This window comes from Dromaius novaehollandiae, chromosome 8, assembly GCF_036370855.1.
Source record: "Dromaius novaehollandiae isolate bDroNov1 chromosome 8, bDroNov1.hap1, whole genome shotgun sequence".
NCBI lineage: Eukaryota > Metazoa > Chordata > Aves > Casuariiformes > Dromaiidae > Dromaius > Dromaius novaehollandiae.
The window spans coordinates 33,235,122-33,257,839 of record NC_088105.1 but is presented as its reverse complement, the minus strand read 5'-3'; the positions used below and the strand labels follow the sequence as shown (position 1 = coordinate 33,257,839).

At 46.4% G+C, this 22,718-nt stretch overlaps 1 protein-coding gene and 1 long non-coding RNA gene across 3 annotated transcripts in view; one reads left to right on the top strand and one right to left on the bottom strand.

The window, feature by feature from the left end:
• Positions 1 to 6,016: 6,016 nt before the first annotated feature.
• SLC5A9 (solute carrier family 5 member 9) overlaps positions 6,017 to 22,718 on the bottom strand; it is a 30,526-nt gene continuing 13,824 nt past the window's right edge. The window contains exons 6-15 of one of the 2 annotated variants that reach the window (XM_026104642.2): positions 22,301 to 22,406; positions 21,623 to 21,703; positions 20,643 to 20,848; positions 19,759 to 19,894; positions 18,715 to 18,822; positions 18,058 to 18,208; positions 16,644 to 16,812; positions 15,890 to 16,105; positions 9,079 to 9,226; positions 6,017 to 6,965 (exon numbers count right to left, since the gene is read on the bottom strand). In XM_026104642.2, the coding sequence (XP_025960427.2) occupies positions 6,760 to 6,965; positions 9,079 to 9,226; positions 15,890 to 16,105; positions 16,644 to 16,812; positions 18,058 to 18,208; positions 18,715 to 18,822; positions 19,759 to 19,894; positions 20,643 to 20,848; positions 21,623 to 21,703; positions 22,301 to 22,406 (1,527 nt within the window). In that variant the 3' untranslated portion in view covers positions 6,017 to 6,759. Of the gene's footprint in view, positions 6,969 to 9,078; positions 9,227 to 15,889; positions 16,106 to 16,643; positions 16,813 to 18,057; positions 18,209 to 18,714; positions 18,823 to 19,758; positions 19,895 to 20,642; positions 20,849 to 21,622; positions 21,704 to 22,300; positions 22,407 to 22,718 lie in introns of both variants that reach the window. The other variant, XM_026104649.2, reaches the window with a different exon arrangement.
• LOC112985775 (uncharacterized) lies at positions 7,593 to 12,591 on the top strand. The gene is made up of 3 exons (XR_003259828.2): positions 7,593 to 8,868; positions 10,104 to 10,167; positions 12,115 to 12,591. It is a non-coding gene; the product is annotated as an uncharacterized LOC112985775 (long non-coding RNA).

The window sequence follows — 22,718 nt, the reverse complement described above, 5'->3', positions numbered from 1 at the left end:
GACTCCTACAAGACAGTGCCAAGGCTCCTGAAGCTGTGGAGCTTGCTGGCTCGTTGCTGCATGCTCCCGCGAGAGCTTTATGGTGATGTATGCCTTTCTGTCAGACAGCTGCGAAGGTCTGCCCTGTGGGCAGTGGGTTGGGGCACCGCAGCCTAACCACAGGCAGCAGCTGGAAGGGTAGGCATGGTCGAATTCAGAGCGACAATGTCCGACACCAATAAAGACTCCTGCCTGAGTGTTTCTCCAACAACCGCATCATTATTTTGGTGTTCCCAGCAGACTGGCCATCTCCAGTGGGGAGAAAATTACATCTGTGTGATGAAGAAGTTGTGTTCTTGAACTCTCCTGAAAAACAGGCAGTGACATTTCCTTGCAGCCTGTCGCAGCCGGGAAGGATGCCTTCGACGCCTTTGCAGCAGCACTCTGTTGGGGCAGTGAGTGGGCAATTGGCTTATTCACTCATGTTCACCTGCTTCAGAGACAGTTACACAAAAACCTCACATTGTTGTGACATCAACATTTTATCTGCGACAAAGAATCGCTGTTGTCTATTGCTCCCTGTGTCACCTTCGCAACACCTTGTACATCTCTTTTTACCTTTATATATTGCACAAGGCAAACTATACACTTTTCATGCCACACATTCAGAATTCACTGAGGTTGGATGACACCTACCACATTACTCTTCATTGGTCCTAAATGGGGAAGATAAGGCACCCCATTATATGTGACATGAGAGACTTGAATTGGTTATTTGGTTCTGCCACATTTTGTCCTTTGCTGCTTCCTTTTGACTGTAGCCCCTTTTTTGCCTCTCTGTGATTATAAAGCCCTGTTCCTCCACATGCACTGCCTATGATTTTTTATTTACATTGTGTAAGTTCATAATAGGCAACTGTTTAATATAATAGAAGAGGCTTGATGAAACCCAGTGGCAGAAAGCTGGAGAGAGATGGAGTCACAGTAGAAATAGGGTGCAGCTTTTAATTTTTTTTTTAATGTAACAACTATTTAACCTCTGGAACAACTTATCCAGAAACTCTGCTTTCTTCTTGCCTTGCAGTCTTTGCGCCAGGATTGACAATTGTGCTAAAAGAAACACAGCTAAGCTGTCAGGTTGATAAAGAAATAAGCAGGGATGTTCTGTCACATGCATTGTGGTTATCGCTCAGCCAAAGATCCCAAATCCTACCTGTAAAAACTAAGGCAAATAGTAATAGGTTAAACTTCTCAGAAGCTCAGAGCCTGACCCAGCTGAACGGTATGCCTGGACATATGCAACCTAAACTCTTGCCAAAACTAGGTAGTGTCCCCAAATTAACTGGAGCTACAGTCACAGCTTCAAAAGAGGACCAGCTTGCTTCTCTTCTTAACTCATTACCTTTTTATCTGCAGACATGCCAAACCCTGCTTTGGGATATATTCAGGCTTTTTGTATTTATTATAGATTTTTGAAGACCTATGCTATACTGATGGCATTTTTAAATTAAAAAAAAATCCAGAAGACTTTGTTTTGTAGAGATAAAATGCACAGCTAAACACCAGTTGGTTTAATGAGGGTGTGTTCTGCTGCTCCTCAGAGATACCAGATGCACACTCTGAAATCCTCTTGCTGATATGTCAGCATTTCGTAACTGCTGCAGCTTGAGGTTAGCAGGGTGATTTTTCTCTTGTCCAGAGTTTAGACCAGTGCTCCTAACCTAGTATCTGAGTAAGATAAGATGAAAGCACTGAAGATAGGAAGCTGGCTTTATTAGCTGTATGAGAAATGCTTTAAATACATAATTCAAAATAGTTTTACGCAACCTTCCCCTCCACTCCACCAAAGAAAAGGACAAAGGGAAATCTGGGCAGTGATAAACACTTTGATTTTAACTGAGAGTCCTGGGGAGGGTGATTAAGGGAAAAAAAAAATCTTTACCATGACTAAGGGTTTAGAGCTGTTTCCAAGGATGCAATGAGATTTCTGATACATGCAAGCATTTACAAAATAAATTATGCCGGTGTTGGAAGCACTGCATACTGAAAAATGGATAAGTGAGCTGCAGTGGTAGGGAGAAAAACTTCCAGACAGAGGAAGATGGAGGGGAATGAGGGGTTCCCGCAGCCTGCAATGTCCCAGCCCAGGCAGAGCCTGGCAAATGGGGAACATCTCTGTGGCGGTACAGTGCAGGGGGTACCGGCAGGAAACTAGGCTCAAGATTTAAGTCCATGTGTATGACCAGACCAAAGCAATAGCAAAGTTAATACTAGTTTTTTTACATTATTATTTTCAGTAAAAGTAGGAGGGAGGTCCTGATGGGTTGTTTTCTATTTATTATTTATTACTGTTTTTCTCAAGGGGAAGGGAAAGCAAGAAGAGAGAGAGAGCAGAAGAAAGGAAACTAAACCATGCAACACTGCTGGTTTCCTTTCTTTTCCTAATAGACATCCCAGGTACAGGGGGTACTGGGAGTCTGTTGACCAGGCCTTCTGACCAGACCCAATGTATCCCACCTTCTTCTTCAGATCTCCGTGAATTTTACGCTGGTGAAGTTTTCCTTTGTAGGAGCACAGGGAGGGCAACGTTCCTTGCAAGGGTGAGAGCTTGTGACCTCAGGTGGTAAACAGCTTTTAACCTCTTTAACTGGGAAATGGTGACTCCCAAGAGGTCACGTGGGATGGTGGCTGTCTGTCTGGTCCATGCTGATGAGCAGGCTGCAAATGCAGCTCCAGCTTTGTCCCAGAAAATGAGTGCAAAGACCCAGAGAAAAGACGTTGCCCTCTTTGCTAACTCAGTCTCCACCATACTAAAATGTATGGAGTCTCATTTCTTACTTTTGTAATAAACTGTGCCCGCCATAGCATTTATTTTTTTTTAAGTAACATTTTAAAATATTTTCCAGTAAATTAAAGTGATGACATGTTTGTAGGGTTCATTGTTAATTTCATTTCCTTTGGCTCAGCCAGCCAGATAAAATGCAATGTTATTAATCTTTGTTTAAAAGAAGATCCTTTGCCGAACAGTAATAAATGATCTTGATAGATTTGTCAGGAAAACGAATGATAATCATTTGCAGATAGACACAAGCCTAGTATGGAAGATTAATAAGAAAATATGTATTGGCATCATTAATAACAGCTGCTGCCAATGGACTTGTATATTGGTTACAGTTCTGAAAGCGATGTGTTCTCGTTAGGATATTGCAATTCATCACAAGCTGCGAAGAGCGAGGATGGTCCCTGAGAAGGGCCGGCGCGGCGCGAGCCAGCGTGGGTGCTTGGAGACTCTGCCGTGGCTGGAGCTCCGGTTTCGCTCAGCGCTGACTTTCCACGTGCGTTTCCCTGCATCATTGGTGCGAAGTCTTCTGGACCTCGTTAATTCGTCTGCTCCTTCCTTGTTTTGGGGGCTGCAGTGGGCTGGATTTGCAGATAATCCTAATCCCCTCCGTCCCTGCACCCTCAGGAGCGTGTGGGCTGGCTGGTGCCACCGGGGAGCTTGGTCCCAAGGCAAAGCAGGTCGGGCTGCAATGGTGGCAGCACGTGGCATTTGACACGAGCCTTTGCTTCAGGTCTGCACTGTTCCCACCTCATCTAGCTCTAGAAAGGTTCCTCCGGAGTCTGCCACAGCAGGTTAAGCGCTTGTGTGTCTTCAGCTGTCCCAGCTTTAAAAAGCACCTCTGCTTTACTGGGCTGCAGGTCGGGGTTGCTAGCGGGAAGAAGGGCGAGAAACGAGATGGAAGGAGTGGAGGGAGCAAAAGGAGGGATGACGTGAACGGGTAGGAGCACAAGGCTGTGTGTGCGGAGCGGTGGCTCCGGCAGCTGACCCTTCCCTGGTGGCAGCGCGCTTCCCAGCAGGCCCTGATTTAGGACCATCCTGTCCCTCTAACCCGAGCGCCTGCTTCCCAGTGGCGCTCTCCTAGCCACGAAGCCTAGGCCTGAGAAACGCTCAGGGAGTTTTGATTCGTTTAAACTACATCCCCCCCCTCCCCAACCTCATCTTCAGCCAGGAAGAAAAATGTGATTTCTCATTTTGGTTTTAATTTTTTTTGGCTAAATATGGTATTTTCCCAGAAGAAATAAGGGAAGGCCGAAATGTTTTGAGCTGACTGGTTTATTTCTACAAAACATTTCAGCCCCCTCCCATTCCCACCCCATGATTTTTTTTCTTCTGTTTTGCTTTAGTGATTAAAAATACAGTAGTAAGCCAAATAAATTTACCAAGAAAATCAGTTTCTCTCGTGGGGTGCACAGCTGGCTGCAGCTGGCAGTTCCAATGTCTCCATCCCTTTTGCGGGCCAAGCTCAGGGCTGAAGTCACATCTCTCAAAACACATTGTTTCATAAAGGAAACAGTCCTCTAGGGTCCATGAGGTGATGAGGGGAGGGGAAGAGGTCAAGATCTTACGTCCAAAGATCGAAAGTGTTTTATACTTTTGGGGGGGGGGGGGGGGGAAAGGGGGGGGGGGGAGAGTGAAACCAGTTCCATTCTTTGCAAAACTGAAATTTTCTTACTAAAAAAAAAAAAAATCTCAAATAAGTGAAAACTGCCTCGTCTTCCATCTACTCGCTCTGTGTTGCTTTTCCCATGGCATTAGAGGGTGTGTGGTCCAAAAAAAACCAATAAAGCCATTGAGCTAAGTGCTGCTGAGGGGCGCTGCGTCTCAGAAGTACTCAGTGCCTCTCTGCTCTAGGCAAGGAGGCAAGAGCCGTGGTATTTCTTAATGCATTAGAAATGTGTCCATTATTATTAGACATTTACCGGCTATTAATCACAGCTGGTAACTTGATTACCTCTAAATGTTTTGAGGCACCCTCTGATTTGGGCACCACCTGCTCACGGTTGCACAGTGGCAGTGTGGGCAAGCAAGCTCTGCAGCGAATGCCTGTTCCCAGCGGAAGGGACGGGTGACCTACTCGGGCTAGAGGGGCTGAGATTGCCCTTATTTAAAGGAAAATTACTTTTTCCTCTTAGAAAAAGCAAATGCTTGTATGGATCTGTGCCAACACAGCCCTCATCCTGCATCTCGGCCCACGGTGCAGAGCGGTGCTGAGCCCCGCGTGCTGGGGGTGAGGAAGCCAGGCTGGGGCAGCCCGGCCGGCATCGCCAGCTGAGCCCAAAGCCCAGCTCATTTCAATATGAGAAGCGCAGCCCCAAGCTCCTCTCCGTGATAAGCGGCTGCCCAGGGGCCCAGCTGGCCGCGCACCAGCCACAGGCTGGCGGCTATCGCGCTGCGTGCAGGATGCCGTGCTGAAAAGCAGGATAATCTTTGTCGTGCACGAACCTGGCCTTGAAGTCCAGGGCACAGAGATGCTGAAAACAATGACAATAACAAAATCCTCTGAACATAAAAAGACTCAGAAAAGAGCCCTCGGCTGCAGCGGTGGCACTGGTGCGGTGGGGGAGGTGGGCAATCACGCAGCAGCTCGGTGAGGGGTGTCCGCTTCGGCTGCTGGCGAGGAGCACCTGGCCAGCTGGGGTGATGTCTGTGCAGCCTTGTGCACACAGGGCACGAATTATTCTTTTGCTTATCTTTTCACCATCCTGCCATGGTTAATTCAGTCTTCTCCATCCAAAATTAGGAAACCAGACCCCAGGGCTCCCTGTCCCAGGTGGCACAGAGCCCTTTTACCTCCTCTCTTTGCTGGGTCATGACTAATTTTCTTCAGCTTCGTGGTGCTGTGCTTTGCTGGATGCCCTCGCTTCCGCACACAGGCCATGCCTGGTGGCTTGGCTGTGCCCCATGGATGCTGGAGCAGACTCGAACTCCTTGCAGGCATTTTTAAGTTTCTCTGCATGACCTTCCTAAACACCTGGCAAAAATTTACAGCAGGGAGTGCAACCTTGTCATCTGGAGGAGGTTTGAAAGGTTATGGCCATGCTACGTTTCATGACACTACCAAGATGGGTCAGACTCCAGGGCAACCTGGACCAAGGAGAGGCATTTATTTTCCTTCCACCACCAGGACAACGTGGTTCCACTGAGACCTTTGTGCGTCAGCACAGGATATATAACCACAATAACCTGAAGTCAAAATTGGCTTTGTTACTAAGGCACTTTTATTGCTGGTAATGTTGTTAAGGGGCAGGATCGTTCCGATGAATAAGTAGGATCACATTGTCGTAAGGAAGACACACTGTTATGTGGCAGAGACGGGGGTTGGGGGGGGTATCTGGGCAGGAAAAGCCCCCTCTCCGTTGCTGCTGGGGGCTGGCTAACACAGGTCCCCGGGCAGCAGCAGTCGGCTGGTGTCACCCATGGCACTGGCTGAGGAGTGCAGGAGCCAGGGCTGTCCCTGGAGTTAGCTAATCCAGCGTAACCACACCCAAATTTTGGCCATGTAAATTCAGCATGTAGCATTTAAGTCTCCTTCCCCAGACCAGAGTAACCCAGCAGTCATTCCTCTGAGCCCAGCGGTGCAAAGTCAGCCCAGAGCTGGTACCCGTGAGGCGAGAGGCTCGTCAATGTGCTGCAGCTGAGCTCTGCCAGGCTCAGCTCTGAGCCTAAAATCGACCCCAGGTTTCCTGATTGACACAAATGCTGTCCCACATATCCCCTGAACCCGGGATGTGACCAGGCCTGACTCTTGGTCATACCTCATCTTAATTATGGAGAAACCAAGCCCTGCAATCATTGCCAGCAAGCAGTGCCTCTGGGGAAGGGCTGCGCCAGGGCCCGGTCCCAGGACCATTGCAAGTATCTCTGTCATCTGACGGCACCAGCTTGGAGAAGATGAGGAGCAGTGAGAGAAACTGAAGACACATGCTGCCTCCCCACCCTCAGCCAAAATATCCCCACAAAAAGACATTAATGGCCAGCAAGAGAATAGCATTAACATTGCAAACGTTCTTCCACAGGGGTTTCTCCTCAATACTGGTGAGTTTCCTTTCCAGGGCCGCTCTCTCCTCCTGGGACAGTGTGGGGACGGGGCTGGTGGATAGTCCGCAGAACCAGAAGCAGAGCATTTTCCAACAAGGAGGCTTGGCTGCTGTGAGAGATGGGCAGAAAAAAATGGGTGTTATCCTCTAGCTGGTGATTCCTCCTGTGCTCCTCCAATTTGGAGGTGCATTGGGCAATCCGCAGGGGTCTGACATGCACCTTGGATGGTAGGAAACTCCCAGGGCAAGGCCTGTGTGAGAGAGGGATGAGGTAGGACGGGACAGAAGAGAGAAGAGAGAAAGGAAAGGAAGGGAAGGGAAAGGAAGGAAAGGAAGGGAAGGAAGGGAAGGGAAGGGAAGGGAAGGGGAGAAGAGAAAGGAGAAGCAAAGCGCTGCCCGGATCATCTACAGCGCAGCCTGATTACTGCCGGTTGATTGTGACATGGATCATTCGTTAATTAATTAACAGAACATTTCTCCTTCCACCCCAACCAGGTTTCCATCCACTTTCACAAATTTCTGACAGCATGATGGTCTGTTTAGAGATCTCCTGGCTTATTTACTACACGTGATGTGCCAGATGAAGTATATGTTTTAATTGTCAGCGCAGCACTATGTGTATTTCACTGGGTGTTCTTTCCAAATAGAACTTTCTTTGAAAGGTAGAATGTCATAAGGCCTTGAAAAAGGTGTTACCAAAAAAAAAAAAAAAAAAAAAAAAAAAAACCTCATTAAACTGTCAGCTGCTGTGTTCTGCATTTCCTTTCCCATCATTACTAATTACCAAATTACCAAGCCATTCATTTATAAAAAGATGAGCTAGTTAGGTGAACTAGGAATTGATAAGAAATAATAAATAATGCTGAACAGCTGCAGTCAAGTTAAGCCCAAACTTACTCTGTTAAAAAAAGAAAAAAAAAAAGTGTTTTCTTTAGTGCTTCACTTCTGTTATAGTTTGGCTGTAATTGGTACTGGTATCCGTTGTATCCTTTGATGAGCAAAAGGAAAGAGTGAAAAAAATCCTGTGTATATATCCTGTGTACGTGTCCTTCTTCTGAGTGTTTCTGCTCTGTGACCTTGGCAGGTTAAGCTCAAAATCAAAAAGCTGAAATTTTTAGTGGCTTTGCAGAAGAAACCCCTGGCCACTCTGGAAAAAGCTTGCAGATGTAGCATCTCCTGCTCCCTTTTTGCTTCCTGACAACTCTTTAAGCTCATTTGTTGTTTTGTCTTCCCCCTTTTTAAATACACTGTGTTGGGCACACAGCTACTTAAGTAATTTGGGTCTGAGTCTTAACCATGGCTTTTAGCCTAAGGTAACAAAGAGAATCCTTGGCATAGTGTAAATGAGAAAACAGAGGCTTGTAGATTTACCCTGGGGCATCCAAAAAGTCAGTAGCAGAGCTCCCAGTGCAGTGTGTTCCCCATTGGACCATGACGCCGTTTTGACGTAACAGGTTATAGCATCACTGAGTGAGTTAATCCGGCAGGGACAGCACAGGGGTAAGGAGGAAGCATCTCTAGCAAGTACATAAATGCTTTAATTGCCAGCCATGCTGGAAGACAAGACTGGATGACATACACATGTACTGGAGGAGGAGATTACAGGGCCTGCCATGCCCGTCAAAGCTAGCGTTAGTCCTGCCATTGTGCTATGGATCTCCTCAAAAATCATGTAAGCGACAAATCAATGCAGCGTCAGGAACACAGAGGTCTATGAGTGGAGCTGGGTGCAGGGCCCTGGGCACAGACCTTCACCCTGCCAGGGGATGTTTGGAGGTGGCTGGTGACCCCCCCCCCCAATCCAAGGAGTCCATCACACCATTAATTTTCCAGGCCTGAAGTGCTAAGATTACACTGTGCCTAGGGCAGGGATGGACCAGGGTTATTTGGATGGGTAAATACCCTGTTTTAAGGAGAAGAAGAAAATAAGATTTTTAATGAATGGTGGGTTTTCTTTGCTTTTCAGGAACGGCAGCCCTTTTGAGCCTTTCAGAGGATTAGGACACAAAGGTAAATCCTCCAAGATATGTTCGGAAGGCCCAGGGCCACTACACATCCATTTGCTTCGTCTCCACAACTGGCACACCCGTAAATACAAGCCACAACTCCTGTGAATGCAACGAATGGCCTCTCTGGGGCTTCGCAGGGACTTGGGGGACCCTATCCTGGCTGTGGACCCCCAGGCAGGCCTGCGTGCTCACTCACAGCCAGGCACCCTACCTGGCTGCTCTTTATCACCCAGCTCTGCATTTTCGACCACATCAGTCTCTCCGGTGGCCTGGTTGATCTGTGCTGCTTCATTCTTATAATTTTCCATGTCAATGGTGGGTGCTTTGCTGTGTCTAGTCCACCACGTCAGGCAAGCAAGCTGTACAGAGGGATGGAGAGGAAACAGGTTAGCACCTGCCAGTCCCAAGCTGACGAGCCAAGCATGTCCCTGGTTGCGGGGCAGGTGTGTGAGAAGATGCTGGGAAAGCTGCTCTGGGGCCGTGATGTTCCCCTGCTTTCTCCCCACCTCCCCTTCGTGCAGATGCCCTCACTCTGGCAGAGGTAGCCAGTGCCATCCCAGGGGTTCACAGATCAACCGTGAATTTAAGCTGGCTATGACTCTCCAAGGAGCTTGGTGGCACCAGTGTTTTCTCAACCTCCATATGTAGCCGAGCGGGACAGCGGGCCCACACTGAGCAATCCTTGCTGTAAGAGGCTGGCACAGTCCGTAGCACGTCCTCCCTCACCCGCCCGCGCTGCACCTCAGCTGCACGATGGCACCAAGGCAGTGAAGCTGCACTAGAGACCATGCTAGGCAAAAAGTCACTCGCTTAGCCGAGGAGAGGTTCCTCCTTGCTCTGCCCATATGGAAATGAACGTCTCAAACAGGTCACTTACTTACAAAGTAACGTGAGTTTAATTTCTGAATTTTACACACACAAATCTAGGCAGCAGTTTCCAGCTGACACAAAATGTTGCATAATTTCCAGAAGATTTATAGCTTTATTTAAATCATTTTCAACCAAGATGAGCATTGGGCAGGGCTAATCTTTCTTGTCACGATGTGCTAAATTGCTTTGATTTTGATGATCCTCATCTTTCTCAGGGATTCTTTTTTTTTTTTTTTTTTTTTAATCACTTAGGAAATGTCACTGGAACATAGCAAAGTTTCAGGGTACTAAAGAATTCAAGAAACTTTTTTTCCTTTCTCCACCTCTGTGCATATGTCACTGAATGACTGTTTTTGCCCATTGCAGTGAAACCTGCTAGGACTGGAGTTTCCCTGGGGCTCAGACTCTGCCAGACAGGAGCAATTCCCAGGTAGGTGCTGAAATCAGCACGGACCCCTGGGTTACCTCGTTGCATATCAGCATCCACCCACCCAGGATGTGGCTCTTTGACAGCAGCCAGCCTGTTCAGTAAAATCAGCCACCACCCTGTATTCATGCAGCCACAGTTTGTCAGAGCCAGGCCCTTGGTGGTGAGAGAGAGCAGCATCTCCAGAGTGAGGAGAATGGTCAGTAAAATCCTGGGAAAGCACGCACCAGAAAAATACCCTTTTTCTCCTTTCAGGATAATCGTTGTTGCTTCCGAACATACCTAATAACCAGAGGGAGCTTAGCAGACCCTCTACTGCCTCAAGATGTCCTTCACGGTGCTTAGGCACCATCAGTAATGCTCTCAGCTGAGATGTGCGCTCCTGCCTCAAGTGTCCGCAGAGTGATGGGCTGCCAGATTTGCTTTTGTTCGCTGTTTTCCGTCTTCAGCATTTATTTGCCCTGGGTACAGCTGGCAGGGGCAGCCCACAAGCGTGGCAGCTGTGCACCCAAGCCCTCATCCAAAGAGAGCAGGAGGGACCCATGGGCGCTCATCAGTGAAGTCTCACACACATGCTTCACTTCAACCCTCCTGGGGTGGGTTTTGGCCAGGTAAATTTCTTGAGGTCCCTCTTTATCCTCTTTGCCAGGGCAAGCCAGCAGCTTTTCATGGCCACAGAGGTAGCTGTGGCACGACTAGCAAACTTGTTGCATTGCCTTGGCACAAATTTGCAAATGAGTGGGTTGAGGAAGGGGATGACGCATGTTTTGCATACGTGGAGAAAGCAAGTGAGCAAATAAAGAAAGAAAGAAAACTGCTGACGGGGGAACAGCTTTAGCATAATTGACTTGGACCTTAGAAACACTGCTGCATACTGGCACTGCTCTGGGAGCCCCATGTCCCTGTGGGTTCTGGTGCCACCTGTGAGGAGCCAGCCAGCTCTTCCAGGGACGACTTAGCCCCTTGGTGGATGGGGTTTTGGGTCTGCACTCACCAGGGCACAGTAATGCTTGGGCTGGGAGCAGAGGAGGATGGTGCTGGCCTATTCCTGGCTGCAGCACCCGAAGGGGAGGCTGTACATGATCAGAGTTGCCAGGCCATCAAGACCTGCTTCTTCTCCCCACACTCTCACTCTGCGCTTGCCACTGGCAGCCTGCAGTGCCTCTCTTGTGCTGCAGAGCTCCCGGCCATGCAGCATCATGAGCAGAGCCAAAGGGGGAGGGGGCACATATGATTCCCCCTCCACCCAAGTCACCCCCGTCTCTACAGGTTCATTTCAGCAGTGGTGGGAAGGACAGCAGAGCATTTGCAAAGTGCTCAAAGATCCTGGTGCAGGAGGTGCCGGTGACTGGCGCTTTTCCATCAGGGCATCACCAGGGCTGTGTAGTTGATAAAGGCATGGAGCCAGGGTGGGGGGTTGCTGGGCAAATTGGCTGGTTTGCTCCTCTACAAGTGCCTGGTTTCCACCAGAGTCAGTCACTTTTTGCTCTCAGTGGCACTAAACGATGCTGTGGGAGGTTGAACCTGCCCAGTTTCAGCACCTCAGGAGTGCATGGTGCAGGTTCAGGCCAGCTGGGCATGTCAAAGCTGGCTACCATATGTAGTTAGCCTTAGGTTATGTACCTAAAGGAGACCTCAGCACACTGGGAAAACATCCCTGACTGTGGAGCACAACAGCTGGAATTGCTGATCCATCAGCCTGAGAGGCAAACCTAAGCCCTGATCCCTGGGTGGGTGACCTGCTTGCGTAGCACGGTTACTTTATGAACTTTTTCCTCCCCTTTCCCCTCCATATTTTCCTCAGACAAGGGAGTTTGCAAGAACTCGGCAAAGTTTTTCTTTTGTTGTTTGTAAACTAGAATAAATCCTTCTGTTCCAAAATGCCATCTGGCACCTGACAGTTGTGTTTCAGCTTCACAGTCTCAAATTTAATTGTAAGCTCTTTTGCAGGGTTTTCAAGGACGGCATGACACAATATGGACTACCTACAATGAAGACATATGAACTCTGGAGCATACCAAACAAATTCCTTGCATACTTGTTTTCCAGCACAGCATCAATCACCACAGGGATGGGAGAGTATCCAAAACAGCAGGGGAAAATGCTACAGCTTGCAGTTCTTGGATTGTAATTCATTTAAAGCCAAGCACATTAACTGTACTGCTCTAACATCAGATAGATACAAATCTCTTTTTTCCTTCTGCCCATTTGCTATCTGCAAAGGATTGAGATTCAATATTTAAAGTTGCCCAGTGTAGATCCTCAGCTGGTGTAAAGTGGCATAACTGAGCTCAACAGCTGTCCCTGGTCTTTGAACGCAATGGAGCTATGCTGATTTACATCTGCTGAGGTCTGATCTATCACTATATTTCCTTGGCTTTTTTTTCATGGTTTGTTTTTCTTTTCCTTTTGCTTGACAAAATAAATGGCATAATTCCTAGCTCTTTTTTGGTGTCTTTCATCATTATATCTTAAAGTGGTGCGCGGATAAGAGCCAGCAGATCTAATCCCATGCGATTTCTGCGGGGGGATATCTAGGGCCCATTCAGTGAGTTGTCCAAGCATACAGAGCTCGGAAAGGCCAGAACCAGGAATAATCTCTGGATATCCTTGGCCAAGATGCCCCCCCCCCCCCCCCCCCAGCCACTATCACAGGGACATGAGGGCGCTTCACCGCAGGTTTGCCCACTCACATGCAAAACAAAGAGAAACACAACATTGCCTGTAGTCAAAGATTAAGTTCAGGTGCTAATCTCTATCCAGAGGGTTAGAGCTTGACATGTCCGTCCTGATATCTACCTCTTGCCTTTCCTCCCCGCAACCTTTCTGTCCTTCAGCCATTTCGGCACAGCCACAGACTGACTTGAGACAAGGAGACAACCCCTGTTTTCAGGGGCGCCTCAGCACCACCCAAGCACATCAGTAGGACAGCATGGGAAATAGCTCCACCGTACGTAATGGTCCAACCCTATGCCAGTGCTCATGTCCAGGGTGAAAGCTGGCGTGAGTCTGACTGAGGGAAAATGAAAGATGCTGATTTTAATGCTGTACACTCAGATGGATGCCAGACAGGCAGCAACCCAGCTATACTGGCATCTACGCCAGGTTAAAAAACACCCCTTTGCTTTGGCTGTTCTCTGAGGAACAAGGTCAGATCTTTCCTATTGAAACTGGGGCTAAATAGCAGGAAATCAATGGAAATCAGACTAAACCAAATACAGGCAGACTTCCCCAGTCCTACAGAGCCATGCAAAGATGGAATTAATTACCATTTACCAGCACAAATTGCTAGCCCTGCTCATTTTCATTGTGGTGGGCAGGCATGGCGGGGGTGGGGGGTGTCACACATGCGACATTGATGACTCATTGATCCTCATCACCATTAGACACCATCATCAGACAACTCATCTGGGTCTCCATGTCCAGCATCCTGCTGTCATGGGCAATCACCTCACTGATTATCTTAAACAGAATCTCTTACTCAGAGGTCAAGTTCCAAGCTTACCTCTGCATGGGGTCTGTGGCCTACCAAAATGCTATACTGAACATCTTTAGAAAACTTAAAAAAAAAGAAGTCCAGTCTACATTTGTTGATAGCCAGCTTTATCCCTCTTGTTCTCGTGCCAGTGTTGTGCTTTAGCTGGCTGCCCTCCCTCCCTGGCTCTCCAGCTGTGTTTGGGGGCAGCAACCCCCCCCCCCCCCGGGCTCTGCTCTCTGGGGATATCCGTGCACTGTTCTTCCAGAGGAAATGCTTTCCTCCCTGGCCCTCCTGTCAGCCATCCTCCCTGGACCGTTCCAGTCTTACCCACCTTTTGCAAGAGCATTGGCTCTTTGAGAAGTATGTCAACAAGGTCCCTTAAGTCCAATAACTCTAAACTCACCTATTTCTACAGAAAGACCCTTCTATGGAATCTCTATTGGTCATAACCTCTTTTTCCCTGATGCCATTATAGTAGTTGCTCATCCCATCATATAGTAGTTGTTCATCCTATCATTAACAGACACTCTCCGGGCTTTTTTTCAGTTCTCTGGCAGTTCCACTTGTTGAGCTCTCAGCTTGTAGCAGCCCTTAGTTTTACTAGCCCCTCTGTGCATGTTTAGTTCATTTAATATCAGTCCTATTTAATAAGCCAGGCTTTAAGCTCATACACCTCTCCCTATGTGAGATTTCAGGTCATCATCGTTATCATCAACAAGAACAACAATCATACAAAGTTAGGAGGATCTAGCAACATAGTTATTAATGAAATGGCTAAATAACATCAACCTGAAAGGTACCTTCCTCCATCCAGATACTTCTTTTACTAACCACCATCTTCCCCAGATTGCTAATCACATCCCATATGGTATTAAATATAGTTTATAAAATCCAGCTAGATATGATAGACCAAGCTTCCTTTGTCTGGCAAATCAGGTTAGGCAGGCATATTCTAGTCTTGGTAAATGCATGTTGCATTTTGTCTCAGTTTCCCTTGATCTACATGCCTTTTATTATTCCCTCCATCTCTTAAAATGTGTTTTAATTGTTTCTGTACCACTGAGATCAGACTAAAAAGTCTGTAGGTGTTGTGGCCAGTTTTTCATCTCCTGCACTATTGGTATGATGTTCACTCTTTGCCAGTGCTACGCTAATGCATCTTATCTTGCTATTGCTGTGGGCAGGGAGCACTGCACATGTTTAGTTATCACAGGTCAGCCGATGAGTGGGAACTCATTAAACCACAGCAGTTAATTGCTGGCAGCCATCTGCCCACCCCCGAGCAGTAGTGAACAAGTCATCCCGTAAGCAGCAGAACTAACGGCATCTCCTTGCCATTATTTCTCGCTCCCATGTGGATCGCCTGATAGCTAATAAAAGCTGAGACTGTATCTCAATGCAGGCACAAAGGGTCTTTTTCTCCTCCCTGAGCACCTGCTTTCATGCAATCTTTAGAGCTGGGATCTTTGACACCACCACCATTCAATCAAACATTGATGGAGCTGGTTAATGCTTCACAAGCTATGAGGAAGCAGCAGAGAGAACTACTATGACAGCATTACCCTTATTTCTTCAGGAAGTTAGACCGAAAAAAACCTGTTTTTTAAATTTATCCAGTAACTTTCCTTCGGAGGTAGATGGCAGTTTTGTTATATTGACAACTGCTTTAGAACTTGGGAAAGGGAATGGTTGCTTTAAGGTGTTACTAAATAAAGCCTCCAAACTCTGTGCTGTTTTAAATCTGTTAAGTAAAAGAAAGCTGCGCCTGACTCAAAGTTATTAAATGTAATTGAGATCACATTGGGACAAAATGTTATTTTCCTAAATGCCTATGTTGCAGAAGATATTAATCTTGTTTGCCTGCAAGATTGATACTGGCTCTGCTGAAATAGGGTAGATGCTACAATTAGATATATTTAATTCCTCCTCAGCAGCCATCTGTAATATGATTTCCTCTCCTTCCCCTTTCTTCTTCTCCTTTCTATTCCACTTATGATGGGTTGTAGTGTCTGCCCAGCTTCAGGCACAGCATGGGAACTTGCACTCAATTTTGAGCGCTCAGTGCCTCAGGAAGCATTAACACTATGCGACCTGGGAAATAAAAAGATGAGGAACAGGTGCTTCTTTGCAGCATATGCATTACACATCATTTCTCAAGCATGCGAGGAAGAGAAAAGGCCAGATTTTAGAGATTTTTGGAAACCAAACTGGGACTCTAAGAAAAAGGTGCCATTGCAAGTCACTTACCTTTTCTTCAGGGATCGGAGGGGTGCAAAGACTTATAAGGACAATGACAATGGCAGTGAGGACACAGAGGATGAGGGCAAAGTAGAGGTAGTGCAAGTCCTTTAGCACAGCTGGTCTTCTATCCTCCTCACCACAAGACGGTGTGCTATAAATAAACTCCATGATCATCCGAATGAGACCAATAGCTAGCCCAACCATGAGGCCCCAGAAAGCACCCTGAGAAAAAGCAAGCATAGAAAAAAAGAAAGTCACTGCACATGTTACCTTTGGTTGAAGTTTTCTTTCTTCTTTTTTTTTTTAATACAGCTCTTCTCTTAGACTAAAACCTTTTATGCCTGATGGAATCCCACACTGACATACATCAAAAGGGGATGTTTCCATTAAAAATCCTGATTTTTCTCTTTCTGCCCTTGAACATGGAACAGATAGAGCACAGAAAATGCAAGAGTCTCCTCCTAGCAACATGCCTCCAGCCAGACCCCAAGACACCATCCCTGAGGGGTGGAAAAACTTTGGCTTTTGTGATTTCAACAGAGACTGCCAAGAAGTACCACTTGCAGTGGCTTCTTGGAAGCAAACCCCCATGCACCAGAGCATCCACTAATGCATGCCAGGAAAATGTTTTCTAATTCACGCTTTAGTTGGGCAGGCTTTGAGTCTAAAAAGACTCCAAGCCTAGATAGTGAGTGGATTTTTTTATCATTATGATTAAAATCAAATATGTGTATCAATTGGTTGATGACACTTCACTTACAGGTTCATTAATCCTCTTGCAGAAGATTGCCAAGATGAACAGAGCTGTGATTGGTGGGGCTAGATAGCTGGTTATGGACTGAATGTAGTCAAAGAGCTTGCCACTGTTGGCTGACTGAACGATGGGGATCCAAAGAATACTGATGACTACGAGGATGAGGATAAAGACTCTGAAAGACGAAGATAAAAGGATATTAACTCTGCAGGTGATGGAGTCCTCCTGAAAATGAAGTTTTCCAACAAACCACACCTCCGATTGCTTTCAGAATGTCCTAAGAAAAAATCCACAGATCACTGTCAAGAAGGAGGTAAGAAGGGTTCTTCTTGTGTACACAGGAAAACAGAAAATGCTTCTCCTCTAGAAAGTCTATGCAACCAGTCCCCAGAGCTCATTTCATAGATTTCTGAGAGGGCTGTGCTGGGACTTGCTGGTCAGCTTGCATGGGAGCTCCACAGGACATGGTGGTTCTGTATGGGGCTCTCCTGCCACAAGCTGGGTCACTGCAAGCCCCCCAGCCTGGTGTGTGCTAGAGAGTGAGGTGTTTTTCAAAGTACTGTCTCTTGGATGTGATAGAGATAGGGAGCTGGAAGCTCGTGATCGTTAACAACCTTTCTACCACCTTTCCAGGCAGATAACATGCTCAGTGTAGTGCTTATGCCAAATACCAGTGCATTTGCTGCTTATTAAATTACTTCTGGGGTCTCAGGTGTGTGCAGCACCTTCCTCCCTCTCAGCACTGGCTGTTATAGAGGTTTCCCCATATTGCTGAACAAGAGGCATTTTCCCTCTCAGTACCTTATGGTGGTGAAATATGCAATTGCCTGCATCCTTCACCCACTTCACATCAAAGTTTTGAAACTAACTGTTTGTGAGCAGAGAGGAAAAGCACCACAAACATGCAGAATGTGGCTTGAATTCTTCTATGAGGCAGAGAACTATGCATGTCCCTGATACAGTGCAGTACTAAAGCTTGCCCATCAGGGTCACTGTAATTTGCCACAGAGGGAGAGAGCTGGGAGGCCCAGCTCATCAAGACTGCTCTTTTCCCTAAAAAGGGAACAATTGCACTGTATCATTCCTGTCTGATGCAAAATTAATGTTTTTTTAAAAAAACACTGGTGATATTGACTACAGAGAATCTTTGGCTTTTCTGTATATTAGAATTAAGGCAGTATTTATGTTAAGTTTATTGAAGAGAGACATGATGATCTACCTAGCTCAGAGTTAAGCTCAGTGTTTCTCTTTGCTCAGTCTATCTGAGTTGAAGCTGGAAAACATAATGCTCTCTCCTAGGCTGTGCTGTTACTGTTCTATGTTTTAGACCTGAATGTTTTCACAGTGAGCCAAACTGAAGAATGCAAATACTGCAGTCAAAACAGATGATGGGAGAAATAAGACAAAGAAATGTAAGTACCTTCCCACAATCATCAGCTCCTGCTCTGAAGCCTTTTTGCGCATTCGCTGCCAGATGTCTATAACGAAGAGAGTGCTGCTGCTGTTGAAGATGGAGGTGAGGGAACTCATCAGGGCTGCCATCATCACTGCAATCATCAAACCCCGGAGCCCTAGGTTAAAAAAAGGGAAGGAAAATCAGAAGCAGACCTTTTGCCTTCCAGCAGCGGTAGTGTGTGCTGCATCAGAGCCTTGACTGATCTGTGGCCTGGTTCAGGCCAAGATAACAACACTTCTCAGAGTACTACTCCTATGTACTGCATCCACAAAAAAACCCTCTGTGATTTTTCTTTTTTTAAATGCATGTACCACATCTCTATCTTAAAAACATAACAACCAAACAAATTCAGCTGAAAAATCAGAAGACGCTTTGTTTCTTTCAACATCTTTTGCAGATGGTACTTTCCATTTTCTCACCAGACTCACTATCTCTTTTATTGTGTACACATGTAGACACATTCCACTATGTTGTAGAAGAAAAGACTCCTTATTTTACCATCCCAATGGCTCATAACTGCAGGAAAAAGAGTTCCTCATCTTCATAACGGATAAGGACAGTCTGATCGCATCATGCAGTGCTTGCCTCAAGCCCACCTCTGTATATATGAAGTATTCTTACCTTCGGGCATGAGTTCTATTACAAGTTTAGGGTAGGCAATATTAGAGCAACCCACTGCAGCTCCACAGACCTTTCTACAGATGTTTGGGTCCACGCATCCCACTTCATCTGTCAGAGACAGGAAAATAATAACAAGTCAGTGTAAAGCCTCTTCAGCTATAGGACATATAATTCAAGAGAACAAATCTTGATGCCCTCTGTGGCTTAATACAAATTCAGAGGCATAGATGGAAATGCTGCTAGAGTGAGTAGAGGTGAAGAACATTTTATGTCATAAAATAAAGGTGAAATTTCAAGATGATGTTTTGCAATCTTCTTCAGGGTATAGATATAACACTGCTGGATGTTACCTAGTTGGTGATTTGTTGTTCGTAGGAATTGAACTGGTTCTGTGAGCCAGTCAGGTGGGTAACAAAGAATGTTGCAGGCTGATTTGCTCCTATTTGAGGAAATCTGGGAGTGAAACATGAGAGGCACCTAGGTTTTTCTCCAGGACTGATCTTCCTAACCAGGCTATTCTCTCTCAGAAGCAGAATGCTCTAAAAAAACCAGCAATGAGTGCTCTTTGGGAGACAGCATGAGGTGAACTCTTGCTCTTCCCCAGAAGAGGGATTTAAGCTGCCTTGCAAAATCCACCAGGAATTGCATGAATCTGAGTTGCAGATTGCTATGACTCTCACCAAATACCTAACCGACACGCTCCATAGGACCTGAAGAACTACCTCAGTGCTTCATGTATTTCTTCTCACTGACTTCCTCCAGATAGACAGATGCACGTAATGTTCACAGCATGGAGCTATATGCCCTCAATGGCATGACATGCCCAACATGGGTTCTCCCAATGACTTCTGCTACTGTGGGAGCAGCAGAAGTGGAGGAAGGTCATGAGAACATCAGTGTAGAACAGGAATATATATGAGCATGCCTGCAGGACTCCTAGGACAGGGGAGGTGCTGATGGAGTGTAACGGTGATGGAGGGTCTGTGTGGGATTACTGCTTGTACAGACATAATGCCCTAGAGTGAGGAACGCGGGACGGTCTACCTGGGTAAAGAGCTCTGCTGATCATTCCTGGCATGACGATGAAAAACATCGGGAAGATTTTCAAATATCCTCCCAGCACTGATCCACCTTTGGCATGGGAGAGGTTCTTGGCAGAGAGAGACCTCTGGACTATCACCTGCAATTGGTGAAAGGCAACAGGGAGTAAACAGAAGCACTGCAAAGATACCAGGATCCATCCCCTCTCCCTTCTTCTCATGGATGACTTTCATCTCAAGGTGTTTTGCACGCCAGTGGCAACTTTCCCATCTCAGCTGACTGCAGCCTGCTGCCACTGCTCAGTGCTCAGTGCACAGGCTATAGGAGAGGGCAGCGTGGAAATTTCCTTTACAGGAATCATTCTGCCCTTGACTGAAATGAAGCTACCTTGAGGACTGGAGACACAGCGGCTGTGCAGCAATGCACACAGCAGCAAGAGACAAAGAATGAAGCAGACTTGGTAAAAGTTTAGTGATGGGTTTTGGTGATTATCTCACCTTGAATCACAAAAGCACCATTTCTTAAGAAACATATACATTTTTCCTTGTTTGTAGCTTGGATAGGGATAAGAAACTGAGATGAGCTGGGAAATGAGTGGCTTGCCTAGGGTCCACACAAAACCACTGCAGAGGCAGTTCCTTCACCTCCTTGTCAAATTAACTGCATAAAACCCCCGACGCTCACCAGTTCACAGTGGGATAAAGACAGATTAAAAATAACTTGCTTTCCCCACATTAATAAATGAACAAAATTACAAGCTGGCTGAGATGGTGGAAGATGTTCTGGTCTAGTCCAGTAATGGAGGCAGTAACTCCTGCACAACACATTTCAGCTCACAGATCTACAAACTGAGAAGTGTCCTGGGAGAGGAGGAAGATGTCCTTTACCTGGTCAGTGCACCAGCACCAAAGAGCCAGCACCGAGAGGCCAAATATAAGGCCAGGCCAAGGAATATCTCCTGTGACTGCATCCCTGAACAAATGAAAGCTGTCCGCACGTGGGAGGTGACAGGTTGTGTTGGGGACTATGACTTTTGGTATTGCTGTGCTGTATTTCTCTTTAAGTCCTTCATACCAGCCAACTTTTTCAAATCCTGAAAAGAAAATAGTAGTGATTTAAGGTCTGGTGCCTCCTGCAAAGGTATTCCTTTATCTGAGTCTCATGATTCTTCTCTGTCTTCCTCTCATATCTTTTTTCATTCCAACCTTGCTTTTGGCAGCCAAGGTTTGTGCAGGAATCAGTTGGATTTTACCCAGAGTCCTTGTGGTTTTAACAGTGCATCTTGGAAGAGGATCCATGCAAGAAAAATCTCATGATCCTAACCCCCATATGACCTCACAATCTGGTCTTTGCTCAAATACCCTCCAAGAGCTGGAGCAAGAAGGTATGAAAGGAAACAAGGTGTATCTGTATTTTTGTTTGCCAAGAAGACTTAAAGCAAAGACTGATGATGCTCAGTTTTTCCTTTTTTTTTTCTTAATGTTTAGTTACACTCAGGTGAATCCACAGTAACTCCCAAAGTCAACAAGAAAAGTCAGTTGAATTACCCTGAATTTATAAGAGCATAGTGACAGCAGGATTTGGCTCTGGGGGGGTGTAGTTTTGCAGGCTCTTTGGCAACTCCAGGTAGAGCCAAATGGGCAAGAGGAAGTTATAACAGAACCTCACCTCCACACGGTTAGTGCTAAGGAGGAACCTAGATTGACTTGCTGTGGGAGGTGAGCAAGTGCCAGTTGTGATAGCACCACTTGTGTGAACGATTAAAGCCCATTTCTGGGACGTACATGAAAGGATGAAATATCCTGTTAAGGTCTAATGATCTTGGGATCATTAAAATAGTGGATGATGCCACTGCAGGTCCCCTTACCAATGAACATGAGCACCAAAGCTCCCAGCACCATGATTAGTGTCTGCAGCGCGTCTGTGTATATCACAGCTGTTAAACCGCCTGTCAGGAGAAACAGAGACACAGCGTTAAGTGGGTCACATACATACATGGAAACAGGTACTTCACCTGGGAAAATGTTTTCCTTGGGCCCAGCCCTGTGATTTCAGGACAGACCCACAAGGAGAACTCCCTACTGAGCTAGACCCCAGGATCTCTCACAAGTCGTCTTGTGAGGAACTGCCTGACTCATGTCTCCACATTCAGGAAAGCACTTCAAGGCAGTGAAAACAGCTCTATTGAGCTGCAGTTCAACATCTTAACACCTAAAGATGCCAATGTTGCAAAAAGAAAAAAAAAGAGCAAAAACGGACAGTGGCACCTCTCTGCGTGGGGGGAACCAGAAGCATTTGCAGTATGAGAAACTCCTCTAGAAAACAGTGAAATTCTCCAAATACTGATTTCCCCCTGGGCACGGAGGAGAGAGAGGAATAGTCAGAGGTCTTCAACAACTGGGGACAGCAGTGCAGCTACTACACGCAACCAGAGGAATCTTTGCCACAGATCAGGACCTAAATACTTTCCCCTATAGAGGAAAGGGGAAAGTTATATTCTAGGCTCCAGGTTACGGAGTTTCTTTTAAAGAAGTCAACTACTTACCAGCTATAGTGTAGACAGCAGTCACTGCTAGCAAGACCACAGTGGACAAGTAGAGGTTCCAACCCAAAGAGACTTGGATGAACAACGCTCCAGAGAAAATGTCTGTCTGGAATTGAATAAAAAATAACAAAGCGGGTCTGACTTTAGTAGTGCTTCATGAAAGTGAAATCTAATAGAGCAATCTGCGGTCCTCTGCAGCTGGAAGCAATGACAAGAGAGGACACCATGAAGGTGAAGTGAAAGAGGAGGAGAGAGCAGGGGGCTGGTGGTAGTGAATCTTCTTGTACTCAGTATAAAGAATATTTCCCCTCCAGGTCACAGCTCTCACTTTCTGGGAGCTGGGACAGCAGAAGACTGAAAATCAAGGTCCCACCCCAAGTGACCACAAAGCTACCAAAATAATGACTATCTTACAGGC